We start from the raw sequence: 13,252 nt of genomic DNA, 5'->3' as shown, positions 1-13,252 counted from the left end.
GAAGGCCTTTGAAAAGCACAAATAGTGATACCTACACACAAGAAACTAATTAAAATACACCCTGAAGAAAGATACAACGATTCTTCTGCTGGGCTATATGGAATATGCTATGGACAATATTTATTAATAAAAGTAAAATAGTAAAGAAAAGATGCTACTCATTATTTCAAAAGATTCCTTAAAAGAACAAAACTCACTGTGCACTGGTCAAGTTGCCTTTGAAGTCCTTCAGTATCGCCCTGAACAGCCTTTTCTGTCATTAAGAAGTCTTTAACACCATCCATCCACTTCTGAACAACTTTTGAGTCAGTCTAAACAAATATAGTAAGGAAGAGTTGATACAATATCATGATAAAGAATGTATGATAGTTGCATTTCAAATTCTGCTAGTATCGAAAGAATATTTTACAAGCTGCTAGCATTGTCTTGGTTTTGCATCAGACCAACTTTGGTTTCATTTTGGGGTTTCTTTTGTTGTGGGTTTTCTTTTGGAGGGCAGAGGTGTCCAAAACTTCTCTGTTCTCAAGTGTATACAAAAATTAAATTTACAACAGTGATATTCTTCCATCCACCAGAGCATGGTTTAATTGACATTGCAATGCTCCAGGCTATCACAGAGAACCACATGATCAAGTAAGGCGGAGAGCATGGCTTCAAGAAGTACATGGTTCATGTAGGTACATGAAGGACCTGGCTGGGAATAGCATTTTCCTGATGACAAAAATGACGCATGGTTTCCACCACACTTGATAAAAGGTAAACTGCACTCTTAAGGAAAAGAAAGGACCCTACAAAAATGTGTATATGGAGGAGTCAATAATGCTAAACATACTTAACAGGTAGAAACCATGCTGGGAAAGTCACTCATGTAACAGAGACACAGTCATAAAAGGAAAAAAAACATAGAAGATTAGACTAATCAGTAAAATTAAAAAAAAAAACAAACAAAACAGCCTATCAGTTTGAGGCCAATAGCAGCTACTGTATCTGCTGAGTAACTCCTAGGGAAAAGAGTAAATACATACCCAGTTTCAGAGTTATCTGATCTAACAGCTGGCAGTTTCCTTACATCATGCTCTGAGGTAGGGAGAGAGGGAGACAGAAGCACTGTCTCCTGCCCACACAATTGTGGATGTTCCGAATTGTCCTTACAAACAAAACCAATGCAAATTTAAAGCACAAAGAGAGTTTTTCCTTGTCCTAATCAAGCTATGTGGTTGCCATTTTTAAATAATATAGTTGGACTTCTTCTAATCAACATTTTTTGACTGTTTGGTTGGGGGTTTTCAATAGATGGCATCTCTTTATCCTGACACAATCATTATCATACAGAACTGTTATTGAGAAGCCAAGTCAAGCTTATCAGCTTCACCTTCTACTCTGCGTGTCACTGAGGATGAAAGCACACATTTTGTTTTCTTAAAAATCTCATACTAACAGTTTTTTCAAGACCAATACATTACCCATTGCTTCTCAAAAAATGTCTGCACTAATGAAAAACCATTAGACTAAGTTCATGTTTATTTTTAGGCAAATGCTACCATTAGAGGTCAAAGTCACGACATTTTCTTCATTCCTTTTCCTTTTGGGGGAATTTCCTGCAGCTGATTAGCCTGAACATCATTTTCCAGAAAACAGACCCCAGGAGGCTTAACAGTGAACCATGGTTTAATGTAAAAAAATACATATTTATAAAGGTTGCCATTTGACAAGGCATTTTAGCACATAACTAATTTAGCTTTCTTACTATAAGATATTTACATAAGTAGCTGAAGTGAATTAAGTGGGATTACTCAAAGTTAGACACACATTTAAATAACTTGCTGAATCACAAGTCAAGTCTACAGAATTTTCATTAAATAAATGCTCCTTCATTGCACAGGTAAATAATTATCAACGGACAAATAACTAGTGTAGATTGCTGATGTACAAGAGTTCACAATTTTTAGACATGAACATCCACATTATAGAATGGTTTGGGTTGGAAGGGACCTTAAAGATTGTCCAGTTCCAACTCCCCTGCCATGGGCAGGGTCATCTTACACTAGACCATGTTGCTCAAAGCCCCATCCAAACAGGCCTTGAACACTCCCATAGATGAGGCATCCACAGCTTCTCTCGGCAACCTGGTCCAGTGCCTCACCACCCTCACAGTAAAGAATTTCTTCCTAATACCCAATCTAAACCTACCCTCTTTCAGTTTAGAGCCCTTACCCCTTGTCCTATCCCTACGTGCCCTTGTAGAAAGTTCTCCTTCAGCTCTCTTGCAGGCACCCTTTAGATACTGGAAGGCTGCTATAAGGTCTCCCCAGAGCCTTCACTTCTCCAGGACCAGTTTTTAAAACTTATTTCAGGAAGGAATGAAGATCAAATGTGCTGAATTTTAACTCGTTCACTCTTAGAAAAACCACATGATGTACAGCCATGCAGCGAATTTAAAAGATCTGAAGGTGATACATAATCAAAGATGCAGCAAGCCATTCATTATTCCAGGTACGATAACACAGAATGCAAGATACAGAAAATTTCTTCTAGAAAATACAAGATGCAAAACTGATAATATGAGCCTTGTCTATTTTTCTCATCTCATGAGTAATACAGTCTGCTAGTAAAACATCACTCCCAGATCATGTCACTAAGGGATGTGTTGTCAGGTTAGGGGAGCCTCTATCACATCACAAATAACAGAAGAGCCACCTAAGCAGCAGGACTCACAGGCAGATCTGCCACCAACTCTTGTTCATCAGACTAACAAGGACATTTTAAGCATTGTTCATCTGTTTGCTTACTGTTAAAACAAGAATATTGACATTGTTTCTTTTCAAAAACCTAAATGTAAGGAGTGCTGTTTTGGGAAATGTCCGCTTTTAAAGGTGAATTAGGAAAAATAAGAAACATTAAAAATAAACTAACACTTGCATCTAGTTGCACACAACCACATGTTCTCCAAGAGCTGACATTCACTTATTCATTTTTTATTTATTTTTCTTTTCTTCTCCACTTAATTTTTTTTTTCCCCTTTAATAGCAGGATGCTTCAAGTTCTCTCTTAACCAAGGAGGTACTGCCCAGCCATCCTCCAAACTGATCTTGTGTCTCTGGTATCAGTGTTACTGACCAATTCGGTGTCTGCACCAGGACCACATACCAAGTCTGCCATACCAATCTTTCGTGCACTACAAGTTATGTCCTGGTCTGTTCAGTGCGGTACCCAGAATTTTTATTCAACTTGTTCCACATGCTCATTTTTATTTATACAGTGCCAGACTACAAAAGTCTCTGTATAGATTAGTACCACTCATTCAAAAGGAAAAAATCAGAGTATGTAACACGACTGTTCATCCACTGCTAGCTCTATGAAACATTTGGAAAACACAGGAAGTGCATACTTAAAAATATCTTTCCTAAGAAAATGCCCCCAATGTAAGCCTCATATTTCTACAGATAGCATCAATATGAATTTCTTTCATTTTCAATTAAGAATAATAATATTAACAAAGCAAATATTAATAAAACAAGTATTTAATAATTGTCTTCATTGTTTCTTCTGCTATAATTTCTTTTTCGGTTTCTGTACTTCCTTTTACAGTAACAGGAAAATTTTTTAACATCTTACTGGGGAGCAAATTCTGTTCTCAGATCTACACAAAACAATGCACTGCTTCAATGCTCTGCTCTCCGTAGCAATTCAAAAGTCACATGGGCATGAAAATCTGTATCCTTCATCAGTGAGTGCTTCATATACATGGTATATGGTACCAATATCACTCTGGACAGCTATGGAGAACAGGATGCTTCAGCTTTGACTGAAAAAACTAAATAATTGATCACTAACCAAAAACCTGCCATGTTAATACTGCACATGTTTACCCTACTCTCAATAGCATACTCTCAGTTAAATACAAGAATTTCAGCTTTCAAGATCCATTCTTCACACAGTTAAAGCTGTGATTTAGGACAGTAGGTGCATGTACAGACCACTCAACAAGACACAAGTGCAGAAAAAGAAGAATTCTGCAAATATAACAAAGTAAGGGAGGGAAAAAACGCTGCTCAAACTCATGAGGTAAGTAGGTTTTGCACAGTGTAGCTACAGCTAATCAAGGCAACTGCAAATCTGCAACCATTTGAAGAATAAGACTCAAAGAAAGTTGTTGCACAAAGGACACTGAGGCAAACTTACATGCAGAATATTTACTCTGTCATGCTAAATAATTAAGATCAGAGTGTGATGGTAAGTGAATGAGACATGGTGTGATATTGCAGATTAGGTCTAAGTCAAGAGAAAAATTAATGAGGAAGTGGTTGCTGAAAAGTAATCACCAAGGCCTTGGTTAAGCCTTAGAAGTTACAAACCACCTCACTTTGGTCTGTCAGCTCCTGCTGACCAGCAGCACCAGCTGCTCCACAGCTCCATATCATCCCAGACTGCTGCAAGCAGCTACTGAAAGGATGAGTTTGAAGGAACCAGACTAAAAGCAGAAGCACAAATATACGTGTTTCTGAACACACTTATGGCAGAGGGGGCTGGGGACAGGGACAGCTTTTATGTTTATGCTTTGGGTAGTACAGCCTAACAAATGAAACACACTTTTTCCCTCTGAAAGCCTACAATTCCCCTTCCTATTCAGAAGCTGGTTTGTGGTTTCTATTTACAAGTCCACTAGTCCAGACTGGACTACCATATCTATGCTACTCATACACACAGATCACATACACACACTGCTGGGAGTAGCTCAAGTCCTGAAATAAATAATTAGTGAATAACACTTTACAAGCACGATCAAGTTATTCCCTTCAGCATTTTTTTCCATCAAGTAAAACCTTTAATGAGATTGAGGTTTTTACTACTTCTGAACCATAATCAGCAATGGCTTGTCCAACTTCCACTGAAACATCATGCAAGTCAGTTACCTGGCATTCGTAATATAAATTTCAGTTTAAACACATGTCTGTACTTGAGTAGTCATTAAAGATCCTGTCTGGTTTAAAATAAAAGAAAAATGAAAATAATAAAACCCACTATCAAATTGAAATTTGAATCGACTATCAAATAAAGGAATCATTTGCTGCTTCAGAGAGAAGGGAGAGCAAGAAACTTTTAAGGAAATGTGGTGGTGTGCATGCACAGTACCAATGTCCTGAAGAGAGTGCACAGACAGTTGTTTATGTTTATAAATTGTGTGATATATCTTCTGTTAAAAAGAATGCAAATAAATCCACACACTAAGATATATTTAAAGCATGTGAAAATACTTATTTGCTAGCTAATGTGCCTTCCTCATAAGCGGATCTCTAAAGCACCTTCTTAATTTTTGAATTTTAAAATGAAATACGAAAAGGGAAATAATATGAAACTTAAAGCCTAGCTAAACAATACTCTAGGGAAAAACAATGGCACTGTATTTGGGCTTTTATACTGCTGTGATGAGCTTATACTTTCAAGTTGATAGTGAAGAATGGTTAGTGCCTATTAAACTTTTGGCTCAAAACGATATCATCATAGGTTAAATCACAATACATTTTCATGTATATTCATATACATATTTTCCTTCTTTTTTTTCTTCCTCTCCCCACAAGAATACAAATAGTCTTAAGAAAGGAGTTAAAGCAAACACAAAGAAATCAATCTAACCAGTAAATACTGAGTCCACTTCAGGTAAGTTACTTAAGCACTCATGACTCCCCTTGTTATCAATGGGTTAAGCATCTAGGTACCCTTGCTTTCCATCCCTTCATTTTTAAAGCAGTGGGATTTTCTGTCGTTCACATATACGTGCGCGCGTGTGCATGTATGTGTATGTATACATAAGACTGCTGGTTAACCTTAATTCTTTAACTATCCTTCCTGACACTTCGGAGGCCATCATTTGGAAAGGGAAAACTCGCAATACCCAAGCATTTTCTTTACTTCCTTTTTTAACAGGCTGCACTAACTCTTTATTACTGTTGACCAAAACACCACTTGAAGGAGCAGGTTTTCTGTAGCAAGCATGGAATTACAATTACAGATGACAATCTAGTAAGGCACTAGGCATCTGCCAACCACCACAATAGAATACATCTGCCACTGCTGGGACCAACAAGCACAGCTTACATACCCTTGACTTTAGCATAACCTTTGCTTCTGGTATTGAAAGAGGGGGACACTAGTTTTATGTGAAAAGTATTGCTGTTAAAAGATAATATCCTGGGCACATTAAAAGCCCACTTCTCTACTCTGCTACAAATACACTACATATGCTTTCGGTCTCTGTCAGACTAGGGGCTCACCACCATATCACTTCTCAATCAGTATCATCTTAACTCCTGCAAGAACACAGACAAAGAAAGGTCTCTAAAGCAACTGAGTTATTTAACATTATGTAACAAAAAAAATTCCTTTCATTTTACCTCAAATATTCTCAACTTGGATGTAATTCCCTCCAGTAGTTTAACATCTTTGGAAATTTTGAGCTTTAACTTGTCCCAGCGTCCCTGCAGATGCTTGAACTCCTGAGCGTAGATGTTTTTTATATCTGAAGCAGCATGTTTCTCCAAAGCTTTTGTTTCTTCAGCAAGTTTATCTACCCTGGGCTTCTGGACTTCCAGTGTCTCACAAAGTGCCTACAACAAAGAAAAAAGAAAAAGTGTGTCCTTCCAGTATTAGCCATACAACAGGTACGCACATACAAATGCAAGTACTTCAAAAGTTTCATTGTGCAGTGATTTAGCACATAGATTCAGTGAAGAGTTATATTCCAGTTACTGTAGTTATTGCAGCAAAGATGTTGAAACAACCTTTTAAGTAGAAAAATCTTCATCTGTTCAACTGGTGCAGCAGTAGAGACTACAGAAGGGATAGCAAAGCTTGGTCATGTAGCTAAACAAGCCCAGGTACCCACACCTCTCCTTCACTGTACAATACTGTCACGCAAGTTAACAAAGCAATGGTTATGCTACACTGAAGTCATAAAAGAAACTGCGATGTAAGTGTACCAGGACTTCAGTATTTGTATTCCACCCACAGGTGTTTGTTTCTTTAAAAGAAAACAAACAAACAGGCTGAGAGTGTTCTTCCAGGTTTTGTAAAGTAAAATACAATATCTAGCTGCCAAGAAAGCCCTAGATACTAGAGTTCTGAAAACTACTTTTCCAGCTGGAATACAGGGAGGATACAATCTGAATATATTCACTGTGGTATTGCTGATAGAAACAATCTCTTGATATGAAAGAGCTAATTTACTAATATTATAAAAATAAAAAACCAGCTGAAGGTATAAGCCATGAAAAATGCTGCCATTTCATTGAACTGGTCATTTTTGTTATTCAGCTTAAATTTGTTTAAGAGAAATTTGGAATGAACATATGAAACATATGAACATACTAGAACGTGTGCATATAAATTTTCCTGTATTTTTACTGATGAAGAATTTTTTTATAAGTTTATGTTCTCAGATTTACTTTCTATTTATCCTTTCCCTGTAAAGTGTACCATTTCTTATAAGAGGAGAGGTAGTGAGGTAGAAATGAGACTGGGAAGAAGGATATCTGTTTCAGCAAACAAGAGTTTTCTGTGCAAGGGACCACAGACTGAGCGAATCCCTCCCTGCCTTGGGTCTATGCCTGAAGCACTTATCAGCGTCTGCTACAGTGCAGAAGCTGAACAATCCCAAGGTCCACAAGCAGCTCATCATCTACAGTTTGTTCCTATTTCCTGTCACACTCCTTAAAGCTCCCACACTAGCATAGTATGTCCTTTCAGGTTAATTAGTTCTCTGAAGAAAAGGGGGAGGTGAAATTTGGGCAGAAGCAGGAAAAGATAAGCCTTGAAAGACTGAATGCCATTGCAATTCAGGTAGCATATGGACCAGAAAATCTCTGTCAACTTTTAACAATACAGAAGCAATGCTAAAGAAAAAAAAAAGAATCAAAACTTATTTTAATCTGCTAGCTCAAAAAAACCAAAGCACTAACACCTTTGTTTACACAACTTCTAAAAATGATCACTTTCTGCTAAACAGATAAGGATATAATCAGACAGGGCCTCTCCCCACCCATCATCCAGTGCTCAAGAGCTCCTTCAGAGTCACCTAAAGCCCCTCTCATGCGATCACAGAGGGAAAAAAAAAAAAAAAAAAATCATTCTTCCAAATTAAGCATGATTCCACAAAAGCAGTGAGGAATGGTGAAGGAGACAGGAAAGTAGTTGTTTACAGGGTTTTTTGGGGAAAAAAAGTATAAAATAGAAAAAGTATTAGAGATGCACAATTATCTCCCTGGAGAGAGCTCCACCTCTGCCCCAGTAACCGACATTTACAAAGCAACTGTCATCCATAGATTTTTCCTCTACTTTATAGGCTCACAATAGGAAACAAAATATTGTTTCTACTACACAGAATTTATGTTATCAATTACCTTTATGGCTCACAAACACTGTTTCCCTTTGAAAGGCAACCTAGAGGCCAGAGAAGCACAGTTACTGTCTTTAAACATCCAACCAGGATGAAGTGGGATCACTTAAACCAGCTGACCCTCAGACACAGTTTAGGCAGGCAGGCACCTCACATCTGAGTGGGCTTTAACCAGTGCTTGGAGGGGAGGGTTACAAGAATGCACACCATTGTAGGAGTCGGGTTACAGGAAGGATGCTGGACGAGGCATCATGGGAAATGAAGTCCAAATGTACTTCCATGTACATGAGTAATGAGGTACCCCTGGTGATTAGTCAGGGGAGTCACATGTTACTTTGAACCCACGTATATAAGGTGTTGTTTCATTTGAATAAAGAGGATTTGGCTGAGAACCCCCAAACTAGCCAGGTCTACGTGGTTTGTATTAATACTCCATACACCATGGCCTATGCAGAAGGGCAGAGGCAGGGAGCCCGCACTGCCACATGGAGGGACATGACCTCTCCAGGACAGCAAGCCTAAGCAGGCCAGGCACAGGTATGGCTGTGGTGCATAGGAGTGGCAAAGGAGCAACTCAGCGGCAAAGGAGCAGACCTTGGATCAGGTCACCAACCTGATCCAACCAAGCCTCTAGGAGAGAGATACTTTTGTGGCCTTAACAACTGTTTTGGGACTGGTGAGCACAAGACATACATGCACACCAGAGTGCCTGGGGAAGCCGCCAAGGCTGTCTGAGGTCCTCTTCCCCCAGTTAAGCATCTCAGTTCTCGCCCTGTCTCCTGGTACAGGCAGCAAGGGAAGCTGTGAAGTCTGTAGGCTCAGGGATAGCCAGCCCTTGGTTGGACATGTCCCTCGGCAGCCTGTGGTAACCCAGTTTTCAACAAGGCACATCCAGAAGTGTCTTCCACACACCACTACCTGACCAACATCTCTCTGAGCAACATTAGTTACCCCACTGAAAGCAAGGCAGGAGAACAGAAGATGACCATAGCTGAGTTAGCAAATTCCTCACTTCACTGTGAAGGTGTTACCTTTGCCTGTTGCAGGGCCTTCTCAACTTTACTGGGTTCGCTCAGTTCACCGGCAATGGACTGCTGCTTCCCCTCCAGCTCGCTCAGTGTGTCCTTCAGCTGCTGCAGGGACTCCACATACTCCTGGCTTGGCTGGTTTTCTGTCTCTGGTACCACAGAAAAGAGTAATGGAACAAAATACAAGGTAAAGAAACAGATGCGAGACACAAATTATAGATGTGAACATAATCAGCCTTCCAAGAGCTAAAAAAAACTCTTCTGCTGATAACAATATTTTTCCTTTAAAAATATGAAATATATATATAACGTATAAATATGTATTATATAGAATAAAATAAGAAATATGACAACCTCCAAAAACATTTATACACTATCTCATTTTCAGAATTTTTCTTATACACCTAAGCACCTAAATCTGTTGGGGTCAGTGGGGTCATGGAATCGATAGCATTTTGACATTTACATGTCTCGACCCCCCACAATTTAGTATTTTTCATTTTTAAAACTTTTAGATCTATCTCTTATTTGTCTGCAAACATACACAAAGATATCTACTATACATAGAAAACAAAGTATAACATATATAATAGCAATATAGTACATAGCAAGTAAAATATACACACTATATATAGTAACTATATAAGCTAGTATTTAGATATATATACACACATACACAAAATACATATTAGTGTAATAGTAGGGTTTGTGTTTTCGTGGCTTTTTACATTTTTTGTATATATATATATATATATATATATATATATATATGTACACACACACAAACATATGAAAATAGCAGCTTTTAGCCTGTTGTCAGAACAGAGATGCTATCTAGCAAGAGTGAAAAGAGAATTAAAGTTTGGTTGGAGTATCTACTTCCAATCTTCAACTGCTTCTCAAAATTTGTTCAAGCCAGCCCTCTGTGGAATCCCAGGCAGGAGACAGCACCTCATTCTGGCATTTCAGAATGAAAACAACAGATTTGGACAACTGCTGCAAACAGGATTTCGCCTGTAAGACCTGTACTGTGGTATGCACATTCTCTGCCCTTGGATTCCTAGGCAATTTTGTTACTACCACAAGTAAAAAATAATCTAACCCTTGTTCTCACTCACCAGGTACCTTTTAAACAGCTTACTGTCAGAACTGTCCTACCGTTTATAAAAATGAGTCAACATTTTTAGAGAGAATCAGAGTTATCTAGCTTCCTTTTCTCAAAAATCCAGGATCAATTTAAAGGGGATAAAAAAAGAATTCAGTAAAAAGCAGATAGGTGTTCTGTCAACTAAACTACAGCAAATCCTGGAGGAGAAGAAAATAGTTAAAATAGCCTCACACTGACAAAAAATTGAGTCACAATTGCCATTAAAAAATGCCCATAGAGATGAGACTGCATAGCAGTCCATGAGGGATTTTTAAGAAGCTCAAAGAAGAGCCATGAAAGGAGCTGTTCTTCTGTCAGTCAAAGTCTACCAAGTTTAGAAATGTGCAAGTGACACCACCAGCTTTTTCTACCAGTTATATGGCTCTGGAAGGTCTTTTACCTAGCAGCAATTCAAACCATGCTGAAAACTGAAACCCTGAACTGACACTTCCCTCTGCACTTCAGCAATATAATTTCACTGCAGGTTGTCTCATTCAAAAAAATACACAAGTACAAATTTAACATATTAAAATATGTAAGATGTTTTTACCAAGCAATAACTGCTTCAAGTATACTGATAACACCTCAACTGATGTGTGGCATGAAAAAATAAGCAGTCTTTTTGTTACATGGTATATAATTACCAAAATACACAATATCAATAAAATTATTCAAAAGTACATGAACTCAAAACAGTTATAAAATAATCATTCATCACAGTAAGAATGAAAGTATACTCTTGTAACTTGAACATGGCAGATGGATACATTATTCACAGTTTTCTGCATGGTTATAATTGAAGCACGCAGGCCTGATGCAATACACAATATAGATGGCCCAACAATTTAGTAACTGAGACTATTTTTATTACACACAGGATAAAGGGTTAATGCTCTTCCATTTGGAGCTGCTAATAAAACACTTCCTCGAATTCCTCCAAAATAAAAACCAAGGGAAAAAAAAAAATCTTCTTATAGGTCTGTGCTCTTGCTATTGAGTTTAATATATTACCAGAACTACATATTTTGTGTGTTACATTTAAAATCATTTAGAAACCAGCATGACTGGTTTGAATATTTACAATGAAATTTTTAATGTAACAAAAGCCCAAGTAGAAGCTGCCTGAAAAGCAAGCCAGATTCCAAATCACTTCAAAGATGAAATTTGCAAAAGGAATTATGTATGACTCATGTGCTCAAAGCTATGAAAAAGAATAAATTTCACATGCGCACTTCCATTTTAAAGGTCCTTCTAATCTTCCATTTTTCATGTCTAGTATTATTATTTATTTCTGTAAGTGTCAGAGAGACATTGATTTTCAAACTATCCACCTTAAATATGTCTTGTTAATTCCTTAAATGAAGTCTCAGGAATGTCGCATCCTTCCATAATCGCTTTTAACACGATGGAACAATGTATTTTAAAGTGTGCGCAGAGGAGGCCATAAAAATATACTTTCCCTTGATAAAATAATTTTGCCAGTTTGACTCAAAGCTAAGTAGAATCAATACAAAAACTCTACCAGAATACAAAGAGTTCTCAGTCAGCTCAAAAAATCAAAAAAAAAAATATCAGAACACAGGTAAGCAGGAGGCACTTTGTTTAAAAAAAAAAAAATATATATATATATATATATATATATTTACCTTTTTTCAGCTGTTGGTGATGTTCCTCTAGTTTCTGACGAGTCAACTTGAAGTGATCAAGAAAACCATTCAAATTCTCCTGAATGAAACTTGCAGGCATGGGCTGAGAGGTGAGTGCCTTGCAGGTGGCTTTCAGATGTTCCAGCCGTGGACTCAGGCTTACCAGATGTGTTAACTCCCGCTGTGAAAGATTGAAACCAAGACCCAAACTCATAGTTGCCTTGTTAACAGAAGGATTTTACTAGAGCTACTGCAGCACAGATCTTCCACATTACTAGGGCAACAACATTAAAGTATTCCTGATACACAGATACCAAAATCTTCCAGTCAAATCAGGCACCCTGCATGCCTTAGAAACTGAATTACCTTACTGACTAGGCTAAGCTCCTCTGGGGCATCCTGTGCTTCTGACACCTTCCAAGCAAAATTAACAAGTTTTGCCAGACTTACCTGACATAAGTCTTTCCGGACTGCTGAGGGTTGGGATGCTGAAGAAGCATCATTTTTAAGCCAGTCATCCTTCTCAATTAAAGTCTTCTCAAGCTCATTTATTTCCTTCAAATAAGCATTTATTTCTTCCTGGTACTTTATCTTTCTGGCCGCTTCTTCTAGATTTTGAACCACGTCTTTCCACCTCGACAATATTTTCTCCATCATAGTTTTTATATCCACTGTAGGAAGTCCTTCTAAAAAGATTATATAAATTATCACTATATTAACTGCAACACATTTTGATTAACAGACATTTAAACCTTCTCTTCAAATACAGGTGCACATTTGCATTATTATGCAAAATGCTTTGATTCCAAGTCCACTATCTATAAATCTATACTTATTACTTAAAGTGCTTCAGCTTTATATTTCCATGTTAACAGTAAAATGAAGAGTGAGATATTCCACTCCCATTTTGAGGAAAGACACATGGAGAGGTTTTTTTGCTGCACTGCTTTAGCACGAATGGAGCCCAATGCTCTTGTTAGGGCAGCCAAGCTTCTACAAGAGTACTTGAAGACCCTGTTCCATAGATCCTGCCCGTGCT

At 37.8% G+C, this 13,252-nt stretch overlaps 1 protein-coding gene across 6 annotated transcripts in view; it reads right to left on the bottom strand.

Annotated features, from left to right (window-relative positions):
• UTRN (utrophin) overlaps positions 1 to 13,252 on the bottom strand; it is a 368,491-nt gene that overhangs the window by 255,204 nt on the left and 100,035 nt on the right. For all 6 annotated transcript variants that reach the window (XM_051811059.1, XM_051811060.1, XM_051811062.1 and 3 more), the window contains 5 exons: positions 12,664 to 12,899; positions 12,214 to 12,394; positions 9,424 to 9,569; positions 6,393 to 6,605; positions 198 to 311 (listed from right to left, as the gene is read on the bottom strand). In XM_051811059.1, the coding sequence (XP_051667019.1) occupies positions 198 to 311; positions 6,393 to 6,605; positions 9,424 to 9,569; positions 12,214 to 12,394; positions 12,664 to 12,899 (890 nt within the window). The remainder of the gene's footprint in view (positions 1 to 197; positions 312 to 6,392; positions 6,606 to 9,423; positions 9,570 to 12,213; positions 12,395 to 12,663; positions 12,900 to 13,252) is intronic.

Source organism: Manacus candei, unplaced genomic scaffold (assembly GCF_025592945.1).
Source record: "Manacus candei isolate 608988 ecotype Guabito, Panama unplaced genomic scaffold, ASM2559294v1 h1tg000081l, whole genome shotgun sequence".
NCBI lineage: Eukaryota > Metazoa > Chordata > Aves > Passeriformes > Pipridae > Manacus > Manacus candei.
This window is presented reverse-complemented; position numbering and strand designations above follow the sequence as displayed.